The 25,883-nt window shown below is 40.0% G+C and overlaps 8 protein-coding genes and 1 non-coding gene across 10 annotated transcripts; 4 read left to right on the top strand and 5 right to left on the bottom strand.

Annotated features, from left to right (window-relative positions):
- The first annotated feature begins 742 nt into the window (after positions 1 to 742).
- Positions 743 to 3,128, top strand: LOC103871531 (probable serine/threonine-protein kinase PBL5). Its single transcript, XM_009149785.3, has 5 exons — positions 743 to 1,046; positions 1,329 to 1,576; positions 1,644 to 1,833; positions 1,919 to 2,310; positions 2,576 to 3,128. The coding sequence occupies exons 1-5, from the start codon at positions 923 to 925 to the stop codon at positions 2,876 to 2,878; spliced, it is 1,257 nt and encodes a 418-aa protein (XP_009148033.1). The 5' UTR covers positions 743 to 922; the 3' UTR covers positions 2,879 to 3,128.
- Positions 3,129 to 3,198: 70 nt separating this feature from the next.
- Positions 3,199 to 6,250, bottom strand: LOC103871529. Its single transcript, XM_009149784.3, has 4 exons — positions 5,653 to 6,250; positions 5,157 to 5,559; positions 3,901 to 4,446; positions 3,199 to 3,428 (listed from the first exon to the last, which is right to left on the bottom strand). The coding sequence occupies exons 1-4, from the start codon at positions 6,192 to 6,194 to the stop codon at positions 3,312 to 3,314; spliced, it is 1,608 nt and encodes a 535-aa protein (XP_009148032.1). The 5' UTR covers positions 6,195 to 6,250; the 3' UTR covers positions 3,199 to 3,311.
- On the bottom strand, positions 6,239 to 8,869 carry LOC103871528 (neuroguidin). The gene is made up of 9 exons (XM_009149783.3): positions 8,720 to 8,869; positions 8,226 to 8,303; positions 7,944 to 8,031; positions 7,489 to 7,668; positions 7,236 to 7,409; positions 6,984 to 7,148; positions 6,747 to 6,898; positions 6,558 to 6,678; positions 6,239 to 6,471 (listed from the first exon to the last, which is right to left on the bottom strand). The coding sequence occupies exons 2-9, from the start codon at positions 8,270 to 8,272 to the stop codon at positions 6,460 to 6,462; spliced, it is 939 nt and encodes a 312-aa protein (XP_009148031.1). The 5' UTR covers positions 8,273 to 8,303; positions 8,720 to 8,869; the 3' UTR covers positions 6,239 to 6,459.
- A 568-nt stretch (positions 8,870 to 9,437) lies between these two features.
- Positions 9,438 to 10,773, bottom strand: LOC103871527 (39S ribosomal protein L47, mitochondrial). 2 transcript variants are annotated; one of them, XM_009149782.2, is made up of 4 exons: positions 10,682 to 10,773; positions 10,369 to 10,572; positions 9,925 to 10,082; positions 9,438 to 9,779 (listed from the first exon to the last, which is right to left on the bottom strand). In XM_009149782.2, the coding sequence occupies exons 2-4, from the start codon at positions 10,535 to 10,537 to the stop codon at positions 9,672 to 9,674; spliced, it is 435 nt and encodes a 144-aa protein (XP_009148030.1). In that variant the 5' UTR covers positions 10,538 to 10,572; positions 10,682 to 10,773; the 3' UTR covers positions 9,438 to 9,671. The 2 variants fall into 2 exon arrangements, with proteins under 2 accessions (XP_009148030.1, XP_033128648.1); XM_033272757.1 differs by lacking the exon at positions 10,682 to 10,773 and adding an exon at positions 10,624 to 10,643.
- A 195-nt stretch (positions 10,774 to 10,968) lies between these two features.
- LOC103871526 (histone H4) lies at positions 10,969 to 11,638 on the top strand. The gene has a single exon (XM_009149781.3). It carries the CDS (start codon positions 11,079 to 11,081, stop codon positions 11,388 to 11,390), a length of 312 nt encoding a protein of 103 aa, XP_009148029.2. The 5' UTR covers positions 10,969 to 11,078; the 3' UTR covers positions 11,391 to 11,638.
- A 231-nt stretch (positions 11,639 to 11,869) lies between these two features.
- On the top strand, positions 11,870 to 14,418 carry LOC103871525. Its single transcript, XM_033272755.1, has 4 exons — positions 11,870 to 12,619; positions 12,702 to 12,844; positions 12,933 to 13,094; positions 14,221 to 14,418. The coding sequence occupies exons 1-4, from the start codon at positions 12,453 to 12,455 to the stop codon at positions 14,274 to 14,276; spliced, it is 528 nt and encodes a 175-aa protein (XP_033128646.1). The 5' UTR covers positions 11,870 to 12,452; the 3' UTR covers positions 14,277 to 14,418.
- Positions 14,419 to 19,911: 5,493 nt separating this feature from the next.
- On the bottom strand, positions 19,912 to 21,213 carry LOC117125907. Its single transcript, XM_033272834.1, has 2 exons — positions 20,683 to 21,213; positions 19,912 to 20,484 (listed from the first exon to the last, which is right to left on the bottom strand). Exons 1-2 carry the CDS (start codon positions 21,211 to 21,213, stop codon positions 19,912 to 19,914), a joined length of 1,104 nt encoding a protein of 367 aa, XP_033128725.1.
- An 886-nt stretch (positions 21,214 to 22,099) lies between these two features.
- On the top strand, positions 22,100 to 25,856 carry LOC103871522 (probable NOT transcription complex subunit VIP2). Its single transcript, XM_009149776.3, has 15 exons — positions 22,100 to 22,232; positions 22,553 to 22,658; positions 22,747 to 22,855; positions 22,926 to 23,038; positions 23,125 to 23,176; positions 23,249 to 23,458; positions 23,543 to 23,731; positions 23,826 to 23,927; positions 24,220 to 24,308; positions 24,411 to 24,581; positions 24,656 to 25,078; positions 25,159 to 25,211; positions 25,288 to 25,329; positions 25,418 to 25,556; positions 25,637 to 25,856. Exons 2-15 carry the CDS (start codon positions 22,641 to 22,643, stop codon positions 25,694 to 25,696), a joined length of 1,770 nt encoding a protein of 589 aa, XP_009148024.2. The 5' UTR covers positions 22,100 to 22,232; positions 22,553 to 22,640; the 3' UTR covers positions 25,697 to 25,856.
- Positions 22,775 to 22,855, bottom strand: LOC117126342. The gene has a single exon (XR_004448914.1). It is a non-coding gene; the product is annotated as a small nucleolar RNA snoR35 (small nucleolar RNA).
- Positions 25,857 to 25,883: the final 27 nt, after the last annotated feature.

The raw sequence follows: 25,883 nt of genomic DNA, 5'->3' as shown, positions 1-25,883 counted from the left end.
TATCTACTATCTATGGAGAGAAAGGAACCAACGCTATCACAACCACCGATTCCAGACATCATACTCCCTCACTAAAAGCCTTGATCGACTAATCAAGGACAAGATTCTGAGCTTCAGACGTTCTTCTCCCACCACCTCCTCCTCCCTCATGCAAATGTGGGTGGCGACAGAACTGATTCCTTGATCAAGATCTTCTACCATGGCCTTGGGCAAATTCTTAACTTTTCTGATCTAAACTATGGGTTTGAACTATGGGTTTTTAACTATGGGACTTTTGTTGGTTTATGCCATATTGTAGGGGTGTCTATAGCTATATGCTTGTAAAACATTTTCTTTCTTTTGCAATTAAATATGAATGCCTTCAGTCAAAAAAAAAAAAAAAAAAAAAGATTGAAAGCACAATAGAATAGAATGACTAGTATCACACGAGCTGGTCCCAGCAATATTAATCAAAGAAGTGACATAAATCAATCACCCCAAATCCATAGCTCCATTAACCAGCCGCCACGTCAGATCGACGGTGCCTGTTTCGATCAGCCGGTCGTAAGATGACAAACTCAAAGTTGACCATGCCTAACATATTTACATCTCTTACGTGGCGCCTCCTGATACGGTCTCTACGAGAAGAAACATTTTCTTGACGTGGCGTATTTTAATTAGAAGAATGTTTTAGCGTACGATAGACCTTGCCGTAGAAGATAATTTTACGTTTTATCTTACTACGATAAATAAATCAAAAAGACAAAAGAATTAAGCTTTCTCTGTTTGTCACTAAAAGCTCTTTCCTCTCTCTCCTTCCTTTTTCGCAATTCTTCATTCTTCTCTGTTTCGAGATTTTCCCGTGTTTGAGTTTGTGTTTCTGATTCTCCGACGAGGAAGAGTAAGAGAAGATCAAACAAAAGAACAAAGAGAATTGCTTTTGATGGGTTGTTTCGGATGCGGTAAGAGATCGAACAAACGATCGGAGCCCAACGATACTGTGAAAAACAAGAAGACCATCGGTGGTACAAGCGATAAGAGAGACGATCAGTCACAACCCTGTTCAGGTACAGAGTGATTTTCTACCGTTAATCGTTGCTCAAAGCTATCTGTCTCAGTTACATTAAGGGTGGTTTGATGCATGTGTACTGTTTCCCATATAAGTGAGATTTTTTCTATTCGAGTTAGGTTTTGTCTTGTCCTAAATGAGACACATGTCAAAGTTTGGGTTTTATTGTTGTTACCTATTTGTAATCGAATCTTCAGTTGATTTATTTTATTGCCGTGTTTATTTATTTATGGTTAAGTCACAAGATAATTAATTTGATTATTTTGTCATGTGTTTGTAGATTCGACAAAAGTCAGTCCATATCGAGATGTAAATAATGAAGGAGTTGTTGTTGTTAAGGAGAAGGAGGATCAGTTAGCTCTTGACGTCAAGGGTTTGAATTTGAACGACCAAGCCACAGGGAAGAAAGCACAGACTTTTACATTCCAAGAGCTTGCAGCTGCCACTGGGAACTTTAGATCCGATTGTTTTCTTGGCGAAGGTGGTTTTGGTAAAGTTTACAAGGGAACAATAGAGAAACTAGATCAGGTATCTTTGTTGAACAAGTAGCTTTGATTGTCAGAGTTTTTTTTTGAACAAAATTCGTTGTGGCTAGGTTGTTGCAATCAAGCAACTTGATCGTAACGGTGCTCAAGGAATCAGAGAGTTTGTTGTTGAGGTATTGACACTAAGTCTCGCTGACCATCCCAATCTAGTGAAGCTTATTGGGTTTTGCGCTGAAGGTGATCAGAGACTGTTGGTCTATGAGTACATGCCTCTAGGATCTCTTGAAGACCATCTACACGGTATGCTTTGAATAGGATTGAGCCGTTAACTTGATTTGTTGGTTATTTGAATTTTCTAAATTGTTTTTTTTTTAACTGTTTGCAGATCTTCCTTCTGGTAAAAAGCCACTTGATTGGAACACAAGGATGAAAATAGCAGCGGGTGCAGCGAGAGGTCTAGAGTATCTGCACGATAGAATGAAACCTCCTGTGATCTACCGTGATCTCAAATGTTCGAATATCTTGCTTGGGGAAGACTATCAACCAAAGCTATCGGACTTTGGGCTGGCTAAAGTCGGACCAAGCGGGGATAAAACTCACGTCTCTACGAGAGTTATGGGAACGTACGGATACTGTGCTCCTGACTACGCTATGACGGGTCAGCTCACGTTTAAATCCGATATATACAGCTTTGGAGTAGTCCTCTTGGAGCTTATCACTGGAAGGAAAGCTATTGATAATACAAAGGCGAGAAAAGATCAAAACCTGGTCGGATGGGTATGTTCTTCTGTCTCTCAATGATCTTTGCTATAACAGTGGCAGAGCTCGAAATATTTTTGACTGGTCATAATATATATATATATTATAAATTTTTTTTACAAATTAATGGGGGCATGTGAAAATTTAAACATAAATTAGTGGGGTGTGACTAAATATTATAGTAATTTAAGAAAAAATAAACTAAAAAAAGATTTCCCTCCAATTTTACTGGGGTCATGTGACCCACCCCAACAACACTCATAATGTTCTTTCTTCCTTACAGGCACGACCGTTGTTTAAAGACAGGAGGAACTTCCCGAAAATGGTTGATCCTTTGCTTCAAGGACAATACCCTGTAAGAGGATTGTACCAAGCGCTTGCAATCTCAGCGATGTGCGTTCAAGAGCAGCCAAGCATGAGACCTGTTGTATCAGACGTAGTGTTGGCTCTCAACTTCTTAGCTTCTTCCAAGTACGATCCGAATAGTCCTAGCAGCAGCAGGAGAAGGAACGGTTCTTTTCGCAGAGATGATGAGGAGAAAAGACCGGATCTAGTCAAAGAAGCCGAATCTGATGGGTCTTCATAGGAAGAAAATGGTAAAAAAAAAAAAACATAAAAGTCAAATCTAGTTTTTTGGATTCACCAAGATATAATGGGTGGATGTTATATTATAATATAAAAACAAACCAAGTCACATTTTTAACATCTCGTTGGTGGATGTACATCTTTGACTCGGCTTCTGTTGTATGTATGTAGCATGCTTCCTTTTTCTTTAGAACAAAAACCATTTTGTTTTGGGACATATATATATATTACACATCTATTTTCAGATTAAACCATGATGATAGAATGGCAAACGTTGGAAATATACTTGAACAATCCAAAGTATATGCTATTAAAAGAAAATAGTTAAAATCGGTAGTTTTAAAGAAGAAAGTCGTTGTGAACAAAATACATTATGTTTTCAAAAAATCTGCAAAATCATTTTGAAGAAATACATAATGTATCCAGTCTGACCATTACTGCTTAGGATGTTCGAGCTCACTGATCTCTCCGTCTGCGCAGTTTCCGACCCAAATATACATCGTTGTGTTTCTGCGACTCGGCAACACTCTGCAACAATCCCTCCTCGGTGACTGCAACACAGGGGTTTTATGATCTCAATTAAACACGTTAGCCAAACCGGTTTATAGTCTAAAACCAGCTGGTTCTACTAGAAACTGCAATCAATATCCGGTTTGGTGTAGCCTAAACGAAACCAGTATAATATATTGTTGTGGAACCAAGCCGGTTTCTACTAGCTATTGTTAAAAACTATAATCAAAATTCGGTTTGGAGTAGCCTAAACGAAACCGGTATAACTGAAGTTGATATATTGTTGTGGAACCAAGCCGGTTCTACTAGCTATTGTTAGAAACTATATAATCACTATCCGGTTTGGAGCAGCCTAAACGAAACCGGTATAACTGAAATTGATATACAACCAAACCGGTTTATTATCAAACACCAAGTCGGTTTTCAGTCAATGAGCTATTCTAAACCAAACCGGAATCACCTGAAATTGATGTATAAAATTATATTGATGTGGAAATGAAGTTTTGGACCTACCTTGTGCCATCGGAGTGGATCAGGTCGCTTCAAAACGACGACGGAATCGATCTTTCCAGGCGAATCCAGCCTCCATCTGCATCCAGGGAACCGTCTCGTCTTGTCCAAATTATAGTATCCAATCACTTGGCGACGTCCTTCATCGTACTTAGCCGAGTTTACGTAAAACACAAACGGTCTCTGACACGGATGTCTCGACACGGGTCTAGTATTAAACGCGTAGCCAATGTAGTCAGCCCTGCGGAACCAGTTGAGGAACGTTCTCGAAGGCATCTCTAGCTCGCGAGGTGAAATGATGCCTCGGATTATCTGAACAGAGAAGCCCCATGATACAGAGATGGACCAGAACCGGCTCTGGTCGTAGCAGATTGACTGCTGGAATATGCTGGCTGAGTCGAGTTCTGCCGATGACATGAGGTGTCGGAGGGCACGTGAGCGTTTCATCTTAGGGAATATGGGCTGCACTACGTCGATGTGGTGGAGTGTCACCAAAGGAGCCACTGGATGGGCTCCTAATAGTCCCAACAGGTCCCCGTAAACATCGTACTGCATACATATCCATTAACGGAACATTCAGACACGCAGCCATACCAACAGGCAACAGTAACAGTCTCAAATTATTTTTAACTTTTGTGCAAAAAAAATCATTGTACATATAATGAATTAATAATGTAATTTTAAAATTAATATCTTCATAATATATACATACACACACACACATATATATATGTTTGTAACATTTATTTTGAGATCACAAACCTTTAATTTATAAATATATCTAAAATATAAACTTTTAGATCCTATTTAATATTTATTTATTTTTTTCTAAAATTATTATTTTTGTAATTAAAAAAAAAAAAATTGAACCGTTCCACTTACCCATGAAAAAGACCAATTTTCATACTAACATTCGATCGGACTGGACTCTTAACTAAAGTGTGACTGTATGGCATATATTTTTTTTTTTTAAACGAATATGGCATAGTTAGAGTAAAATAAAAGAGAGAGAAATTGATTTCATCTCGTTTACTCTGATTTCAACCAAGTGAAAATTTATTTCAGTTCATTTACTCTAAAAATTGAGAAAACAGTATAATCAGTCTCCCCTCTACCTTTTGTGAAATTGAAAAGTTTACTCCAGATTTATTATTTTTCATGCATCTCATTTCCACTTTATTTTTTCACTCTCTTACTTCATTAATACGTAACCAATCAATCACACTCTAAAAAGGAGAAGAATAAATACAATCTTTTACCTGGTGGAAGCCAGGCTCTTTGGTTAGTGGTACGCCGAGCTCGGTCATACAAGCTTGGATGCGATCGTCACTACCGTAAAGACCAGGGTACCGCTGAATACAACGGTCCTGCATTTTCGAGAGCTCAACAGCTAAAGCGTAGCTAATGGCGAAGCCACCCCCACCAAACGCCATGGAGTAGGAGAAGAAGATGTTCTGAACGTGAGCCTCTGATGAGCTACCAACGTAGTAGAACTGAGTGTGGTCGTACTTCGACAACACGTTCACCACATTGTCCACCACAAACACAGTATCATCGTCACCCATCACAAACCACCGTACTCCTTTAAGCCCTAATCGTAGCGTCTCCGTCACTACTCTTGATATCCTCACTGCTGATCTGTCTCCCACCGGATGCGTGTACCTAAAGCAACACCAAAAAAAATTTGAAATTAGGTTTCCTTGTCATACACGTTAGGTTTTTATATATAATGTAGAGTGAGGAGGAAGCAAGCACCGGAAACGTGAGGTGTCCTGTGAGATTCTGATCTGAGGGAGTGGTTCGTTACGGTAAGTGCGGACTCTCTTGTCTATCCAGACAACGCCACGTGTCTTGCCAGGTCGCCACCATGACTTGATGTACTCTTTCCTCGTCTCCCACAGAACCGAAGACGCGGCGATACCGAACACGACGTGATCGAGCGTCGTGTTGAACATCCTTGGCCGGCGAGGGTAGAGAGAAGGCACACGTGGAGGGACATCGTCGTCTTCTACTTCTTCCTCAGGGTCTTTGACAAGAGAGGAAGAGTTTGTTTGGTCTTTGATGGAGAGGTGTGGATAGGTGGGGCTGCAAGTCTTGCGTCCGCCTCCTCCTGTGGTGGAGATGAGAATCAACGGGAGGAAGAAGAGGAACATGAAAAGCCATGGCAGTGGAGATCTGAGGAATGAGACACGGGAAGTGGGGTTGTGAGTTTTGAGCTTGTCGTGGTGGTGATGTTCTTCTAGAAGCCTATTCTTAGGGTTGCTTAGATTCGTGCTGGAGCTTGAGCTGTTTCCCATGACAAATGGGAAGAAGAGACTGATGCAACTTTGTTATTTTTTTCTAACTCAAATCAGATTTTTTGTTACATCACTTATTTAAATGAAAACGAAGTTTTTGATGAAATGAGCTAAATTTAGCACTAGAGAAAAGGTCTTTCCGAATATTACTGCGAGTGCACTTGACCGTGTGTTCGTTCACATTAAACAAAAATCTCAATACAATCACAAAGTAAAACGACAGTGTAGCAACAACATGATGAGTCTATGGTTGTATCCTTCCATATCAATGCCTCGTCTGCGAATAAAACAATGAACAACACATTGTTAAACACATTAGAGACTGACTAGTAATCAAAACTAATAAAAAAAAATGACTTATACCTTTCTTCTCTTGGATCTTCCTCCACTTTTACGGCCGCTGCCACCAAAGCTTGATTGCTTTTCACCATCTTCATCCAAGAACTTGAACTCATCGTCAAAACTCTCGGTAAGTCCATGCAACCTGATTCAGTTAAAAACATGAGTGCATTGATAAAAAAAAATATCACACAAAAAAGCAAAGAAACATACCCACTGCGTGACTTCAAGCGCTTCTCTCTCTTCTTATCCTCCTTAGTGCGAGGTGCTCGGGCAAAGAGTTCTTCTTCAACCTCTTGTTGTCTTTCATACTGTGCTATGAACTTCCTCTGTTCCTTGCTCTCAGCACCATGCCAGTCTCTGATCTGTTTATATATTATTTACACACACAAATTAAAAACAGCTACTCACTCATATCAGATGCAAAGTAAAATTTCCTTCCAAACCCACCTCTTCAGGTCTGTCCTCGAGCTCGTCCAACACATCTTTCATGTATGTATTCTCAGTGGCTTGTCTTAAGAAGTGCTTCTCTTTTCTGGCGGCATCTCTCTCTTGTTTCGACGTCTTGTCATCCATAGACATAGGAGCAAACTTAGGAGGCCGATAAACTCCATCCTGAATTTAAAAAAGGCAAAAAACAGTTAAGAAAAAGAACATTCAGCACATTTATTGAGAAGTGTAAGAGTGGATAATAAGGCTTACCATTGGTTCATCTTCCATTTTGTCAGCAAGCAAGTCTGGCTTGGGCTTATAATTAGACACATCTTCAGATTTTTCGGCTTCTTTTCCCTCAGAGAGGGTTTGTTCGGTTACAGACGCACCGGCTGTGGTGAGCTTCTGAATTTGGTACTGAAGCTTTTTGTCTATGGGACGAATCTATTCCAAAGAAGTACAAAAATGAGATATATTATATTGACTCTATGTCTTGTTGACAAGTAAAGAAGAGAAGGCAAACCTTTTCTAGAAACATTCGCATCTCAACAAGGCTCCTTACAACAGGATGGCCGTCTATAGAGAAACCTTTTGCCTTCCTTAACAGATAATATACGAGACACTGGCAATAACTTAGAAGTAACAGATGCTTTGCCTCGAGGTAACTCATCCCATCCGCTGTCGGATAACTGTCTGCTTTTACCTATATAATTTGCAAAAGCAAAAAAAAAAAAACAAGAAAATCAGGATGTAGTGAAACATGAATAAGTCTGAAAGCCATTATGTCTCTTGTCTGAAGGGTAAATAGCAGATGCAAGTAATCAGAGACAATAGTTTGGTTAAATCCTTAAAAGGGAGAAAATGTTTTAATTTTTAAAGATAATTATTATAGGTATCAATTCTTCATGTACACCAAACTGAAACTACTCGCCACAGACGAAATAAAAAAAAAAATGATGTAAAATTATAAGATGGTACCTTTGCAGTGAGAGCCTCAACTTTGCTCCTAACAACATCAAGGCCTTCCTTCATTTCTCTCAACACTGTTGCTAGCTGTGGAGCTTCTCTGAGACACATCAAAATAACAAAACGAGACCAGTCAAAAACGTGAAGTATATCATATCTAACTAAACACACAAGATCGTTTTTTTTGTTCTGTATAAGAACTGTGGTTATTGTTGATTCATTGCTCAGTCAACCTACTTTCTTCTCGCTAGAGCAAAGAACTGTTTTTGTGATAATGGAATAAGCATAACTCACCTCTTTATTGTTTCAACCAGGCCCGGTTTTTTAATCTCCTCCATCATACTTGTTCAGAAACAGCCAGAAGATGTGACACTGAATAAAAAAAAAGATAACCTAAATAAATGTTCAGAGAAAGTAACCGTAGAAAACCAAACCGACCATCAGATAAACATACACATTAAATCAATTGGCGAGTAGGAAAAAAATTAAATTTCGGTAGACAGAGATTTGGCAAAGAACAAAGAACTCTAACAACACAAGAGTATGTAATAAAAAATTGAAGCTGGTTCTTCAATCTTTGGACTTGCCTACAAATAATGTCTACTAGTTTACTACTTGACAAAATCCAATTCAGAATAAAGAAACGCTAATTAAAATTGATGGAAGTTTCACAAATATCTTTCAATGACCACGATTAATTTGACCCCAGGGCAGAGGAAGCGGTGGTTTTAGACACAACAAGAGGACCTATCTCAGAGAGGAAGAGACACGAAGAAGAACGAACTCACAGGAGTTAGAGAGGTTGATGGAGACGGTCACGGCTGCAGAAGGGCGACGGTAGAAAAGGTCACGGCAACACTGAGAAGGAAAATCAATACAGAAACTCTTTTGCTGGGACAAGGGTTTATGAAAACTGTAAGAGGCTTTTGTCCAATGAATATTAAGGGCCCGATACAAAATAAAAGATAATATATGGGCTTATTTGGGCCCAGCTCATATCTTTTCTTAAGGGCCCACAAAGGTTATGATGTTTTGCTTTTAGGGTTACTGATATATAATTCTGAGTCAGAGGACAAGCATAATTTTATGTTTTCATTTTTTTTTTTGTGCAACATACTGTTTTCACTAGGTAGGCTGATTCTGGCAGTTCGGGTCTACTAAAATCTTGCTGAATTGAACTATAAAAAAATCAATTTGATTTGGTATTTTGATATTCCACTTTTTATTTTCTTTACCTAAACTAACCGAAATTTGGTTAATTCAATTAGTTCGGTTAGACATTTTGGTTAATTCAATTAGTTTGGTTCGAAATTTGGTTAACAATTTATCGAACCAAACCGAAAACCAATTTTTTTTTGTAAACCAGCCAAATCGAATCGAACTCCTCATCGAACTAACCAAAGTTTCAGTTCAGTTCGACTGGTTTGACTCGATTTAAAATCCCATGCCTAGTTTTCACCGAATCTTCATCTCCACATAAACTTATTGCCTAGTAAGGTGTAACAATAGATGAAAATAACATTTTATTTGCTCTCTCGATTATATTCCAAGACAAGAGCTCAGAATCAACTGACCAACATGTTTCCTGAAATAAACACCAACCACAGTTTTACAGAAACGTACGTGCATATAGCTACCCAAACAAACACCTTTTACCACCGGACATAACAGTCACAATCATTGGCCAAAGACCCAAACACTGACTCTAATCGGTTGCGAAAAGAAGCAAAAAGGGATTGATCACATAGCATTCACCATTCTCTTCATCTCAGCTGATCTTCTTGGATCCGGTTCTTCAATCGCTCTTTCTGTCAGCACATGCTTTATGCGGCACATTGATCTCCTCACCTATATTCACATGAATTCAAAGTTGACCAACAACAGATTACACAACCATTTTCGTAAAATTGCCTTACATAACATTCATCAATTATGTTAACAACTCAATTGGAACTCTGATGCTTAACAGTAACGGCCTGGTTTGTAGTAGTACCTTTGGAATGCGTTCAGGGTTAGGAAACATCATGTTCTGAGCTTGAAGCATCTGACGCTGAGTCATCAACATGTTTTTCTCTTTGAGAAGAACGTACCACAGCTTCTGAAGATCATCCCATGACTTGAGTCGAAGTTCTGAAGCTTTCCAACCTCGACCTAACACACCCAAAAAAAAAACAAAAAAACAATGCTTAATCTTTTTTTTTTTTTTTTTGCTAACACAATCCTTAATCTAATATAATCAATCCACGCTTAGTAGATTATTCAGCTTTAAAGATACCACATTTGCTAATTTCATAGCACCATAGACAAACAATCATTAATCAATAATACACTTGAAAATAAACTCTCCCAAAACGAAATGACATATAATCAATTCACGCTTAGTAGATTAAAACATATCACATTTGCTAATTTCATAGCATCATAGACATATACGCACCGTAGACAACAGGTTTGTCTTCGTCCTGGCTTCTGTCGAACTCAAAGAACTCCTCGAGAGGGTTTTTGGCAATCTTAACAGTCGACGCGGCTGCTGCAGTAGTGGACTCCGACCTCGCGGATGCAGCCACCGCCAAGAACCTCCTCCCGACAAATCTCGTAATAAACATGGTTACAAAAACAGCTCCCGGTTATTTAATCCGACCTACCAAACAAAGATCAGACTGATTATAACCAAAATATAAAAAAAGTTTACACAAGCGGATGTCAATCACAGCAAGCCACAGCTCACAGCAGAAGAGATAAGAACTCACCGGAGATACGGCGACGATCACGGCTACAGAGAAAGAGAGATCAGTCAAAACCCTTTCTCACGGGTACAGGTTTACGTAGAAGGCTATCTGAGGCCCAGTACGAGCTTTGGGTAATTACAGGCCCAATAAGGTTGGCTAGTTTTCGTTATTTCTCTAATTGAAAAATTCCACGTCATCGATCCGTCTATTACTGTCAACGATTGTAACAACCGTCAGATTAATAATCGACGGCTGTAGTGTTAAGCACGCGGATCGTCTCTGACTATATATATACAGACATTCACCGGTTATGGTATCGAATCGTCTTCTTCTTTATATCGATTACTCAAAGAGCCTCAATTGAGTTTGATTTTGTTATTTCAGATATTTAGAATCTCTAAAGGAACTTTGTTAGAAGATGTCAGGAAGGGGAAAGGGCGGAAAAGGATTGGGAAAGGGAGGAGCCAAGAGGCACAGGAAGGTGCTTAGAGATAACATCCAAGGTATCACCAAGCCTGCTATTCGTCGTCTTGCTCGTCGAGGTGGCGTCAAGCGTATAAGCGGTTTGATCTACGAGGAGACCAGAGGAGTCCTCAAGATCTTCCTCGAGAATGTCATTCGTGACGCTGTCACCTACACCGAGCACGCCAGGAGGAAGACTGTCACTGCTATGGATGTTGTTTATGCTTTGAAGAGGCAAGGACGCACTCTCTACGGTTTCGGAGGTTAAATTGAGGGAGATTGGATTAGGGATTCTAATCAATATGATTAGTAAAAGTAAATCCTGGTGTTAGCTATTGTTGGTTTTGCTATTGTGCTGTTCCTCGTCGTTAGGCAATGTTTTCATGTAGCTTAGAAAATCTTCAAATGAAAGTTAGATTTATCCCAAGTTCAAGTTCATGTTCATTATGTATCCCAAACGGGTTATTTTATCCTTTGTTATAAATAACCATGTGCAACACATTTTCTAGTTTGTTATAGTCTCTTGAGCTAATACAACTTGGAAGCATTGCAAAGACAATTTGTCTGAGTTGATTTCAATACTGCTCAAGGGGAATGTGATGCGCAGTTCTAAGTAAAATAAGCGTTGCTATGATATGAGTTTAACCTAAATAAAGTCACCTATTAAGCTGTTCCAAAAACAGTAACCAAATTGATCTACTATTTAGATTACACAAGTAAAAAAAGCAGAGCATTGTAATGGCAAACAGTAACCAAATTGATTAACTGGAACCTTGTATCGAGCGGCTTGGCCGTATAACTTTTTATGTTTGAATCAATATTTGAGTTCCAAAAAAAAAAAAAACGACCAGACGCCAAAACGTCGCAAATTGAGAACTTATATTAGGCTACGACTTTGATGGCTTCCAGTTTTCTTTTCAGCGTCCTCCTCGTACTCGTTTTCTCTGTAACTTCGAGTAAGACTTCAAAATGCTACTTTCACTTGTTTCATATGTCGCCAACTACTTGCAAACATTTGTTTTGCTTTCTCTTTGTTTAGAAGATATGATGATGAATCATATGTTATGGATACAGCAATGATTACCAATGATGGATGTTGATTGTAAATCATATGTAATGGCTATTTGTCTACTTCATGAGTTAAAAATATAAATTTTCCCTAATCTTTATTATGATCTAGTCAAACGCAGACAGCCTAAAGCTATTATAAAAGGAAACAATAGACAGCCTACCGCTCGGTCCACAACGCACATCTACACTATCTGAGTATAAATAATTACAAGTTGATTAATAAAATAACTGACCAGACGCCAAATATGTTCATAGAGAAATGACTATATATAACCAAAGTCTTCTTCCATATCTCTTCGTATATTTTCCACATTGGCAAAACACAACTCTAATGGCTTACAATCTTCTTATTACCGTGCTCCTCGTACTCGCTTCCCTCTCTCTAGCGTCCTGTTATTCTCATCCCACAAGAGATGTCCTGTTTAAGTAAGAAGAAGACCTATCTTTCACCTGTCTCATATGATTACGTACAACAATTAACATATATATATTGTTTCTCTCTGAATAGACAAGACGATGTTGAATCATATTCTATGACCACGAGTCAGCAAGGATCATCGATGCTTGATGTTGAAGGTCTAGTGAAAGCTAGAAGTCTTCAAGTTCTATTCGCTGGCTCAAAAGTGGTTGTGAAAGCTTCCAAGAGTAGTGGTATCCAAATTTGGTTCATTTAATTTTAATTCTATTGAATATTCTTAAGGTTTTGTTTAGTACACTAACTATACAAATTAAATTGCAGGTTCAAAGAAGAGAAAACATAAGAGTAAAGTTGGATCACTGGATGTTTCAGCCGTGGTTGGAATCATAATCGCAGCAATTGTGGTTACTATTATCATCATCTGTGTTATATACTTTTTCTATGTGAAGCACAAAACAAAAAAGGCTCAAAGTCTTGGACAAGGTAATTTATAATTCACATTCTATATAGATTACTTACTTATTTGATGACTTGCTAATACAATATTTTCTGTATTGACGAAATGATACAGAGAAAACAAATGCATCATCCGAAAATCAGACTTCCAAAACAGAGGATATTATTGTCTAAACGAACTTCATGATCGCTATCATCTTCGGTGGAACTACATATTTTTTTTCTTTGAACTTTTTGTTAGATAACACGATCACTATGGTTGTAAAAAAAAAAAAAACACGATCACTATGTTCAAAAATATTCATGTGTAATGGCATTTGCAAATGATTGAATTATTTTTTACTCTTCTTTTTTTTCTTATGCATATCAACTTCATGAATCTTGGTTTTAAACGTATGAGTTTTTAAACTCAACAATACTGATTTACAAAAAATAATATATAGTAAGTTTGATAGTGAAATTGATCTAAAGAGTATCAACTTAAATATGTACATATAAATTTTCAAGAGCATCCAACTAAATAATATATATATATATATATATTAAATTTTTAATATTCCGAATTACATTTAATTTTTTATTGCACATACAAGACAAAACCTCTATCATTCCTTGACAAAAAGAGTGAATAACAATTGTTTCTAATAATTTTTAAAAATATTTTGTTAGCGCCAATATAACTTCAAATTTAAATTTTACAAAGCGACAAGACTATTAAGAACTTACTTATTTACTAACAACCCTAAAATTAAATAATCAGCTATATAGGGACGAAGACATCATTTTAAACTGTTTTTCTAACGCTGGTCCGGAATAAAATAGACAAAATCGGGGAAAAAATTATTTTCGGATATCTCCTCCACCTTTCTGATCCTTCTTGAGCCTCTTCAGTTAGGCACTCCCCTTCATCTTCTTAATGTATTACTGCCTCATTATCTTCTAGAGTATAATACTCTTTTATCATTCCTCTGACTAGTGTTTTAACTCGGATGATATTCTTAATCATCAGTAAACGGATTGACCTCGAGTTTATTCAAACGGTTCAGGGAGAACGTTTACAGGTAACTTATGATTCACATTCTATATAGATTACTTACTTATTTGATGAATTACTAATACATTATTTTTTGTATTTACGACATATTACGTACAGAGAAAACAAATGGATCATCGGAAAACCAGACTTCCAAAACAGAGGATATTGTCTAAAAAGAACGTCATGATCGCTGTCATCACTTCCGGTGGAACTTTTTTTTTCTGTGATTTTGTTTTTTAGATAACTTGATTTAATGGCTACATTCAAAAATATTTATGTAATGGCAATTCGAAATGATTGAATTATTTTTTCTTATGCATATCTTTTTTTTGGGCAACTTTCTTATGCATATGTTAGGAATAACACACACACACACATATATATATGTACACTAAATTTATAATATCCCGAATTACATTTTCATGAGAATAATCTATTGCACACAAAAGACAACATCTATCACTTCTTGATAAAAAAAGTGAATATAAATTGTTTCTTCGTTATATTTAAAATTATTTTGTTTTCAGTAGCGCCAAATATAACTTCATATTTTAAATTAAAAAAAAAACTAATGCTATATTAGATTTAAATTTACAAAAAAAGCAACAAGAGACTAGAACATGAAACCCACAAGCTTCAAATTATCAAAAACCCTAATTTTCTCTAGCCGTCACACCTAAACCCCTCTGATCTGATCCTCGTTTCTTCCCCCGGTTGCGCTTGTCGCTTATGCCGGGGGAGATTTCTTTTCTCTTTTAGCTTTCTCATCAGTTTTCTCTTTTTTGTTGCTTAGTTTTCTGTTTTTTTTTTTACATATCTCATCATCAGTTATGCCAGGTTGTTCTATAGTGTGTTTCTGAAGCGGTCTTAAAGGTTATGATGGCCCTTCTTCACTTCCAACTTGTATTTTCTGTATTGGAGTTGCACTTCATATAAAGAAGCTGTGGTGGTGGTGATAGCAGTTTGAGGAGTTCAGTGGTATTAGTTGTGGTTGGTGTGAACTCAACCACCTTTTCAATGATTCTTTTTGGTGTATGTGTATTGTAACGGTGTCTGGTTGTATTATGGATTGGAAGTTCAACGGTCAGGTTCTTGGTTGGACTTACGCCGGAGCCGAAGATCACGGTGTTTTCTTCTCACTAGAGACACAACAATGCATTTATCTATTTGGTGTTCCTTTCAATTTCAAGATATGTTCTGCAGCTGTGTGGTTATTTTCTTTGGAAATTTATCTTTACCATAGCCCCCTAATGGTGTGCGTGGACCTGTTTAGTTTCTAATCTATTGCGTCCGTCTATACCTTCATGGTAAATGGTTATGTGGGATGTCCTGAACAATCCGCATTGGTTTTTGGGGCTGTCCAATACTATTGAGTGTACGTGGCTGCAACTAGAGTAGCTACTGAGATCGCTGTTAGTATCATTAAGGATGAACCGGTTCAATCCTATGTAGCTCGTGGAGGTCTAAGTTCGGCTTACTGATATCATTTGTGCTGATGCCGTCTCCTCTGCATCTACATACTCGAGATGAGCCTGCAACGGCTTCACCTAATGGAATATGAAACCATTTATATCTTTAAAAACTATTTCCCCTTTGTAGGGTTTTCTTCATTTAAGCACCTATTGGTGATGTATGTCTTTTATCTTTGCTTGTCTTCTCTTTGTTTTCCTCTGAGCATTGAGCTTTGGAGATCAAACTTTTGGAAGTTATTTCAATGACAAAAAAAAGAGACTTTTTTTTTTTTTGATCAACTTAAAACATTCATTAAAAGGCCTCAGGCCCAGGAGGAGAATACATTGTAGAGGCAGGCTTTAGCCAAATTGTCTACCTGCCCATTAAGGTTACGAGAAACAAAGGAGAAGCAACAAAAAACGAAAGACGATGATAGAGACTCGATGTCCGAGAGAATTCCGTAGAGATTCACCGGCTTGGTAACCGAGTTTATGGCTCTGATGAGCGAAAGAGAGTCTGAACGGATCCAGATTTTGGTGATGCCGAGGTGTTGAGCGTGAGAGAGAGCCTCCCGAATAGCAAACCCTTCAGCCATAAGCGCTGATGAGACCCAAGTTTGGTATTGACATCCATCTGATCGGGTGAGTGATGAAGCTGAGTCGAAGATCCAGGCCAGACCGGCAGTGAGAGATTCCTTTTTCCAAGCGGCGTCGGTGTTACAAGTTACTGTCCCGAGAGGGATCGATGGCGGTCTTGCTTGGATCTGAGTATTCTTCTGTGGAGAATTGGCGAGGTCCTGAGCCTGTAGCCATTCACGAGCATTCACAAGGGATTTAGTGGCCGTGGCTTGTGCACAGGTTGGTCTTGACTCAAACAGAAGCTTGTTCCGAGCGGTCCACAGGTTCCAACACACCCAAGAGAAGATGTCGCTGCTTATCCCACTCGGCGGCAAGCAGGTCCATGTCCTTGATGTCTGAGCAGCTTCACTAACTGATAAGCAGAGCCCCGGATCAAAACTCCCAGCCTTGGGAATTAGGCTCCATACCTGGGCCGCGTAGGGGCAATGTAGTAAAAGGTGTTCAGTAGTCTCAGTCTGACCGCAGTGAATGCAGTTAGTATTCTGTAACATCCCCCTCTTCTGTAGATTCCCACCCGTTGGAAGAGCTCCTTGAATAGCTTTCCAAATGAAGATCTGTAGCTTTGGCGTAGAGGAAATAGACCACACCGATCGATGCCAATCAAAGGAGTCAAGCTGAGCGCTACTATCCAAGAGCTCTTTATCAGCAATGGCCGCAGCATACCCTGACTTTGCGGAGTATATGCCTGACTTCGCTGGGTACCAAATGTAGGAATCTCTTGCTTTTGTTTTGCTCGGTTTGATAGTCAATATTTCCTCCACAAATTCAGGCAATATCCTACTGATCATCTCTATATTCCATTCACAGGTACCTCGATTAATAAGATCAGAGACATAGAGATCATTTGTACCTTCCTTGAGTGGCCCGTACGGTATAATGCGAGACGTAGTTGATATCCAAGCATCCGTCCATACCTTGATCTCTGTCCCTTCTCCCACTGCTCTTCCAATGTGGGAGGCTAGTAAGTCTCTACCAGCGAGGATACCAGTCCATCCATGGGAAGCGCCTTTCACCAATTGTACTTTGAGCAGTGGAGCTTTGTGGCAGTATTTCCCGAGCAGGACTCTAGATAGGAGACAGTTTGGATTAGTGAGCATGCGCCATGGAAGCTTTGCCAGCAGAGCAATATTAAAGGTTTGAATATCCTTAAACCCCAAACCCCCCAAACTTTTTGGTTTTGTAAGCTTATCCCATGATAACCAACACATCTTCTTTTTTCCGGTGTTTGAGTCCCACCAGAAACGTGTTAGAGCCGATTGTATCATCTTACACAAGCCAACCGGTAACAGAAAGCAAGTCATTGCAAAGCTAGGAACAGCAGTGAGAACAGCCTTAAGCATGACCATTTTACCAGCAGAGGAAAGGAATCTAGTAGACCAGCTTACTGCCTTCACCACAATCCTATCAATAATAGATGCAAAGAGGTCTCTCTTTTTCCTCCCGAAGTGTTCTGGGAGGCCAAGGTACTTTCCCACACCTCCCTCCTTTGTGATTCCTAGTATGTCTTTGACTTCATTTCTCACTAAAGATGTGGTCTTTTTAGCAAAGGAGATGGAGGACTTGTCGGTATTGATCCTCTGTCCCGAAGCAGATTCATACAGGGTTAGAATATGTTTCAGTTTCGCGCAGCAACGTCTATCAGTGGGGATGAAAAACATGGTATCATCAGCGAACAGTAAGTGATTTACACTGGGACTGTTTTTTGCAATTTTGATTCCAGGGAGAGTTCCATCTTGTTGTGCTTTAGAGCAGAGGCCTGATAAAACTTCACTACACAGGATAAAGAGATAGGGGGAGAGGGGGTCCCCCTGTCTAATTCCACGCTGTGGTATCACTCTGCCTAGGACAGCATCATTAATCAGGAAGGAGTAAGAGACAGAGGAGACACACATCATTATCCAGGTAGTAAAATCCTCGTGAAAACCCAATGTAGATAGAACACATTCGATGAAACTCCATTCTAATCTATCATATGCCTTGCTCATGTCAGACTTTATAGCCATGGAGGAACGTTTTTTGGACTTGGTCGTCTTAAGATAGTGAAGGAACTCGTGCGTGATAAGCACGTTATCAGAGATGGCTCGGCCAGGTATGAAAGCTGACTGGTTCTCAGAAATAGCACAGTGTAGGACCGGTTTTAGCCTCAGTGATAGGAGTTTTGAGATTACCTTATAGTAAACATTACACAAAGCAATGGGTCTGTAGTCCGAAACTACTTTAGGACTAGTAATCTTTGGGATCAACCTGATATGTGTAGCGTTGATAGAGTGAGGCATTGATCCCGTTCTGAAAAATTCTTGTATCTCCTTTATCATAGCAGGTCCCGTGACATCCCAGTTGGTCTGGAAGAAACTCGCAGAGAAACCATCTGACCCTGGGGCCTTGTCAGGATGGATGGAGAAAAGAGCAGCTCGAATCTCAAAATCTGTGGGTGGCACTATCAACATTTCATTTTGCTCCGCTGTTATCTTGCTCTTCAGGGCACTATGCACAGTGTCAGTGCAATCGCTTGAAGAAGATGAGAAGATCTCCGTGAAATAAGCAGCTATAACTTCAGCAATTTGTTTCTCTTCGAACACTGCGGTTCCCTCTGCAGTTTCTATCATGGAAAATCTGTTTCGGGCTCTCCTTCCGCGAGCAGCTGCGTGGAAATAACCAGTATTACGGTCCCCTAAGGAGAGCCACATCTGCCTGCTGCGCTGCCTCCAGTACTCCTCTTCGGCCTTATAGGCCTGTAGCAATGCTAGATTCAGCGAGGAAATCAGAGGATCATCTGCTAACGGTTTGGATAGCTCTGAATCCAGACTCATTTTCAGGTTATCAATAGCTTTTTTGCTGTTGAGGAATTGGTCCTTACTCCATTTAGAGATAGCCTTTCTACAATTTGAGAGTCTCTCCATGACATTCAAGTTCTTGTATCTATTCCAGGTTTTCTCTACTAGAATTGTGACCTTCGAGTTGTGTCGCAGCCTTCTATCATATCTGAACAGTCTTTGCGATTTCAGCTTTGTAGGATCAAACACGGATAACAGAGGTCGGTGATCTGAGCCCTCGAAGAGCAGGTAATGACTTCTAGCTGTAGGAAACATATCATACCAATCACTATTACTCACTGCTCTGTCTAATCTGCAGTGTACCACAAAGGTCCCGGTCTCTTGTGATCCTCTAACCCCTCTCCACGACAAGAAGTTTCCAGTGTGTTGAAGATCAAAGAGGTCACAACTTGAGAGAAAGTTCCTAAAGGCGCAAAATGTACTTTCAGCTCTATCCTTTCCTCCTGACTTCTCAGAGTTGTTGATAATCTCATTAAAATCTCCTGTGAGATACCAGGCCCCAGATCGTGAGGTTGAGATGTTTGAGAGATCATCCCAAACTGCCTGGCGATTAGAAACCTCGGGGGCACCATAGACGAAGGTACAGAAAAATTCCAAGTCCTTAAAATTAACCTTAGCATCAATGAAGTTGTGGTTTGCTGTTAAAACTTGTATACCAATATGATTTTTCCAGAGCAGGGCCAGGCCTCCCCCACCCTGTCCATGGGGGGAAACTAAGTAGTGGGAATCATAGTTGAGATCCTTGAGCTCCTTCAGAACAAAACTGTCCTCGTTCTTTGTCTCCATTAGGAAGCAAATATCAGGAGAACAGCTTTGAGAGAGCTCTTTTAAACGCTGGACTGTTCGGGGGTTCCCAATCCCGCAACAGTTCCAGCTTAATATGGCTAAGGAAGAGGACTTCCGGGGTTGTGAAAACCCGGATTGTTCGAAGGGATCTTCGGGCTATTCAATGGAGCAGCAGCTTTTGGTATATCGGAGGATGATGAAGTGGTAGCTCTAGCTCTCCTAGCACTCGACGGAGTAGAGTTTGTTCTTGCTGGTGATGCCTGCACCTTCGAGAAAATCATCTTCTTCGCACTACCTCCCATACTCATCGAGTTAATACGTGTTTTCTTCGCTCCAGGTGGTCGACCTCGCCGTTTGGCTCCTGTAGTAGAGGATGTTTTTGAGCCCACGGCCAGTCCACTACTTGACCCTAGGGGTCCCAATATTGGTTGAGGTTCCTCAGAGTTAGGGAGGAGAATAGTGTCTGGGACGTCCCTCAAGGTGATAGCTTGCTGGGTAAGCGATGCAGTTGCTGCGGCCACAATGCTCGCCGCAGTGTTAGTCATCAAGTCTGCTTCATCCTGGATCACCCTGCGTCGTCTAGCCGCACTCTCAATGGGATCCACGCAGTGCACATACTGTAAGGTAACCTCCCTCAACTCCCCAAGTACTTCTTCAGTTGTTGGAATTAACTGTTTGGAGAATTCACATTCGTGTAGGTTTTTTCCAAAAGTAGGTGTGGGGGTCGTTACCGCTAACTCTTGTATGGGTAGAGGAAGAGGCTGGATAGGTGGTGTGTTTTGTCTCTCTCGTACTCTCCACTGTAGCTGCGGAGGAGGAGGTAGCCTCAGTCTTTCCTTCACGGACTTCCTCTCTTAATTTGCGCTTGCCCGTCCCTGCACCAACTTAGGAGGAGACCCGCTGGAATTATCTGGAGTAATCTTGTTCTTAAGAGGTCGTACTAGAGAAATTTCAGAAGTTACTCTGTCACCGAAATATCTACCGTGGCGGTCCACCCTTTGGTGAAAAGTCTCATCCCCCTTGCTATTTGCTCTGACAGGTGGTGGTAGTCTGGGAGAGTAAAGCACTTGTCTGTCCGACTGTGAGGAGTGTCGTCGACTCACATGTAGATCTCTATGGCTTTCAGAGTAGTGAGAGTTTTGTTGAACATTCAAACTCTGGTTTGGCGCTTTCCTGGTACAGTAACGAGATGTATGAGTAAGCATGTTGCAGTTTTTGCAGAAGTTCGCAATTTTCTCGTACTGAAAGGTGATAGGAACTTCTTCTCCAGTCGAGAAGTCCACCATGGATTCCAAAGTGAGTGGCTCTAAAGCGTCGAGCAGGATCCTGATTCTAGCAGAGGTCTTTGTGATGTCGTAGTCTTCCAGTTGTCCTAGCACAGGGGCTATATTATACACCATCTTTTCATGCCAAAAGTGCAGGGGAAGACCTCTTACTGTGATCCAGAAGGGGATCTTGGATGGAAAAGTGCTAGATATGACCGGTTCCCAGCATTCCAGAATAACCATCCAGTGGTTATGCTGATATGGTCTGTTGAGGAGGACACATTGCAGGTCTTCATCTCTGTCAAACCGGAACTGGAAGCAATCATTACCTAAATCAGCTCCAATGACCTTGCCCCTGAGAGCCCACTGTTTGGGGAGTTCGAGAATCAGGTGCTCCACCCGCTGCTCGTTGGGGTTAATCAGTCTCCCTATTAGGGTTTTTGAATTTTCTTTGACAAGATCGGAAAAGTCGAAGTCTGGAGCTCTGATACGCTTACGGTTAGTATGTGGAAGATGAGGGGAGCCCCTTCCCTTTCTCTGCGGTTGAATATCGTCGAGAAGCCATGTGAGTGAGCTTGAGAGTTGAGAGGGCACTAAGAGGAGAAGCAGTCGACCCTAGTTTCACAAGGTGGTGGGTTCTTCAGTATCCCCTTTGCACGCTGATAAGAAAGGTCGGAGCAGAAACCTTCCTCCGGCGGTTTCACCGGAGAGGACCAGCAGGTAAAGATTTAGTTTCCTCAATGGACCGAGGGTTTTTCCACAAAGGGGAGGGAATTTTTGAAAAGCTTCTGATGTGTCAGCGTGTAATGATCTAAAACAGGAAGGTCAGCGCTACAGTACCTACGAAGACACTTAAGACCCAAAGGTTAAAGACTGCCATTGGGGAGAGTGCCTGGGAGAGAGTTACCGTCGATCTCCTCTACTTTCCATAGTTAAGTAGAAAAAAAAAAAAAGAGACTAGAACATGTTTATTTACCAATAAGTCCTAAAATTAAATAACCATCTATATAGGGACAAAAACGTCATTTTGGATTTTTCGCCTGGCTTGTCCGTAATAAAATAGACAAAATCGACGACGGGAAAAAAAAAAGAGAATTTTATTTTCCGATATCTTCTCCACTTTTCCGATCCTTCCTGAGTTTCTGGGAGTGAAGGTACTTCCCTTCATCTTCACTATTGAGCAGGTCCTGTTTCGTGTGGCTGCATATCACAAATCTTAGTGCTTTCTACGGTTTTCGTTTGAAAAAAAAAAAAATAGAATCCTTAATCTGGTTGCTGGCATTTTAAGAATGTTCTATAGAGTTTCGTCTCATTGCATAAAAGGGTTTTGATTAGAGTTGAAATGTGTGACGTCAGATGCATTCAATTTCTACTCTTTATAGTTATGTGTGTTTCTAAAGTTGAGTTCTTTGATCCACCTGCTTACGTTTCAGGTCTAAAGTTGAGTTCTTTGATCCATCTGCTTACGTTTCAGGTCAATCTCTATCAGTGTTGAGTTCACTGAAGGGATCTTGCTTGGTTTTGGTTTGTATGTGGAGCTGCTGATCACATAACATCTGCAAATGTCAAGCTTACTTAATGTACTTACTGCCTCTTTGTCTTCGGTATCACTAGCTTCTAGAGAATAATACTCTTTGTCATTCCTCTGACTAGTGTTTAATTCTTCAGTCATCAGTAAACGGATCTGCTTCGAGTTTATCAGACGGTTCAGGGAGAGCGTTTGCTTCTTCTTTCTCCGGTCTATCTGGGGCAGCTTCTCCAGTTTTTCATCATGCTGGTGGGTTTAGATGTTTCCTGGTGTTAGTTATCTCCAAGAGTTCCTTCTCAGCTTTGTTTTCTTTGTATAGGTTCTGTTCAGGGCCTTCATAGTATTCATGGAAGCTTTAATGGTTCTTCAGCTGGAGTCCAACAACAAAATGGAAGATTTGCATCCAGCAATCTTCCGGTTGGGCTTTCTCAGGTGCTGTTATCTTTGTAACTATATAGAAACGGTCCCTTGTTTTTGGCTTTTGCTTTAAAAGTCTGCTTTTGGATTCTTATTTTCAGATATCTTATGGTAGTTCTAATGGACACTCAGGACTTACTAATAGAGGAGGAGGTATGAATACTGTTGGAAACACTTAGTTCTGTAATTACACTCCTACTATTAGTAATTGGTTTACTTCTTCAGGATTGGGAGTTTCTCCAATTTTGGGAAATGCCGGCTCTCGGATACCGAGCTCTATGGGGAATATGGTTGGTGGAGGCTCAGTGGGCAGGACTTTGAGCTCTGGTGGAGGATTATCTATCCCGAGTCTTGGCTCTCGGCTAAATTTGGCAGCAAACAACGGATCTGGAAGTATTGGACAAAACCCAATGATGAGTGGGATCCTTCCACAAGGTACCTCATGATTTGTATCCTTTTCTGTTGTTTCTTTATATTAAACGATATGTGCATTTGGGATGTCTTCTCTTTTCTCTTCAGGATCTCCGCAGGCTTTTTCTATGCTTGGAAGTTCCTACCCTGCATCTGGGGGACTTTCCCAAAATCATGTTCAAGCAATGAACGGTCTAAGCTCCATGAGCTTGCTGAATGATATGAACTCCAACGACATTTCTCCGTTCGATATAAATAATGATTTTCCTCAGCTCAGTTCTGCTCAAGGACAATTGGGTAAGTAATAAGTAATAACTAACCCTTTGATTCTCTTCTCTTTCTCCTATCTGTTTGAATAAAATATAAAACACGACCCTTTTAAAATTCTTAGGAGCTCGATTGCAACAAGGCCTTGGACTCAGCCCCATAGTGCAGCAAAACCAAGAGTTCAGTATTCAAAATGAAGATTTTCCTGCATTGCCTGGATACAAAGGTCCCCCTTTTTGTCTGCATCTTTCCTTTTTGTGCATTACGGAGTTTGAGACTTTGACCCAAAAAGGAACCATCCACCTTCCCCACTGGTATCATAACTAGAGAGTGAATTTGTGGTCATATCCCTGCTGAATTATTAATCGTCTTCATGATCCATTGTGATGCTACCGTCTTGAATCCTCATAATGTCCTTGCATTAAATTTTCATGGTGTGCATGCAGTTAAATCTTTTTTTTATAAAGAGATTTTCGTTTATTATGTAGTCTTTGACAAGATGGATTGGTTTTATTCAGGTAGCAATGCTGATTATCCAATGGATTTGCATCATAAAGAACAACTCCATGAGAATTCTATTTTAATGATGCAATCTCAACAGTTATCCGTGAGTCTTAGCTTGTCCTTAAATGTCATTAGGTTTGATTTACTTCCATTGGATGTTTTCCTCACAATGTTTATTCTATCCTCTAATGTTGGCTACTTGCAGATGGGAAGGTCTGGTGGGTTCAACTTAGGTGGAGCGTATACGTCACACCGTCCTCAACAACAACAACAACAACAACAACAACAACAACATGCTCAAGCTGTGAGTAGTAGTGGAGTCTCCGTAAATGTGTCTGACATCTTCTCATCCTCGCATCCGTCTTACCACTCTCAGGTGTGGTATGGTCAATACTTTTGAAAGCAGTCTGAGATCGTTTGAGGTTCTAAAGTATATTTCATTGGCTTCAGACTGGTGGACCTCCTGGTATAGGATTAAGATCTATGAACTCTGCAAATTCCATCACTGGGATGGGTTATGACCAGCCCCTCCAGCAATATCAGCACCATCAGAACGCCTCCCAGTATCGCTTCCAGCAGATGTCAGCTATTGGCCAACCGTTCAGAGACGTGGGATTAAAACCAATGCAAGTGACACAATCAAATCCTGATCGTTTTAGCTTGCTCGGTTTGCTTAGTGTGATAAAGATGAGCGACCCTGACTTGACTTCTTTGGCACTTGGGATTGATCTGACGTCACTTGGGTTAAATTTGAACTCCACAGAAAATCTTCATAAGACTTTCGCCTCGCCTTGGTCTAATGAACCTTCTAAAGATGATCCTGAGTTCAGTGTTCCCCAGTGTTACTACGCTAAAAACTCTCCGCCTCTACATGTAAGCCACTCTACTCTCTCATAACTACCCATCATTCACTTGTCCATCTGTTTAATTATTATTTTATTTGGTGGTTGCAGCAAAGGCTCTTTGCGAAGTTGTTGTTAGAAACATTGTTTTATGTATTCTATAGGTATGTATCTTTGGAATTGTTTTACTTGTTGATGCTTTCATTTGTTAAAAAAAACCTTAACGATATTCTCGTGCAGCATGCCGAAAGATGAAGCGCAGTTATACGCAACAAATGAACTGTATGCGCTTTGCATCATAATTGACTTATATTGGTTGAACTCAGACTATAAGTACAAGCTGCATCATAACTCTTTTTTCGTTTTGCAGTTACCACAGGGGTTGGTTCTACCACAAAGAACACAAGTTGTGGTTCATTAGAATCGGAGAACCTCTCGTGAAAACAAATGCTTACGAAAGAGGATCATATCACTGTTTTGATCCAATCTCATTTGAGATCGTTCAAAAGGTGAGTTACATCCAAGTTCTGTTTGTATTTTTCTTTTCATTTTGGCCTCCGAAGAACACACAAATCATCTCGTTTTGCAGGAAAATTCTGTTCTTTACTACGAGATGCTGGAAAAGAGACCGTCCCTATCTCAACATTGAGTGTAAACTATCCGTTATTCAGTATTTATCATGTAATTTTCCTACCAAAGTATCCATCGGTTCAGGAAATCAATAGAACAGTAGTAACCAGTTTCCAGCATATGTAGCTGAAACTTCTTCAAGCTTATATATTAAATCAATAGACATCTCTTCTCTATCAGAATGTGTGTTGCATTAAAGTTATTCT

Source organism: Brassica rapa, chromosome A06, assembly GCF_000309985.2.
Source record: "Brassica rapa cultivar Chiifu-401-42 chromosome A06, CAAS_Brap_v3.01, whole genome shotgun sequence".
Classification (NCBI taxonomy): domain Eukaryota; kingdom Viridiplantae; phylum Streptophyta; class Magnoliopsida; order Brassicales; family Brassicaceae; genus Brassica; species Brassica rapa.
Note: the sequence above shows the minus strand (reverse complement) of the source record. Positions and strands in the feature narration are given on the sequence as shown.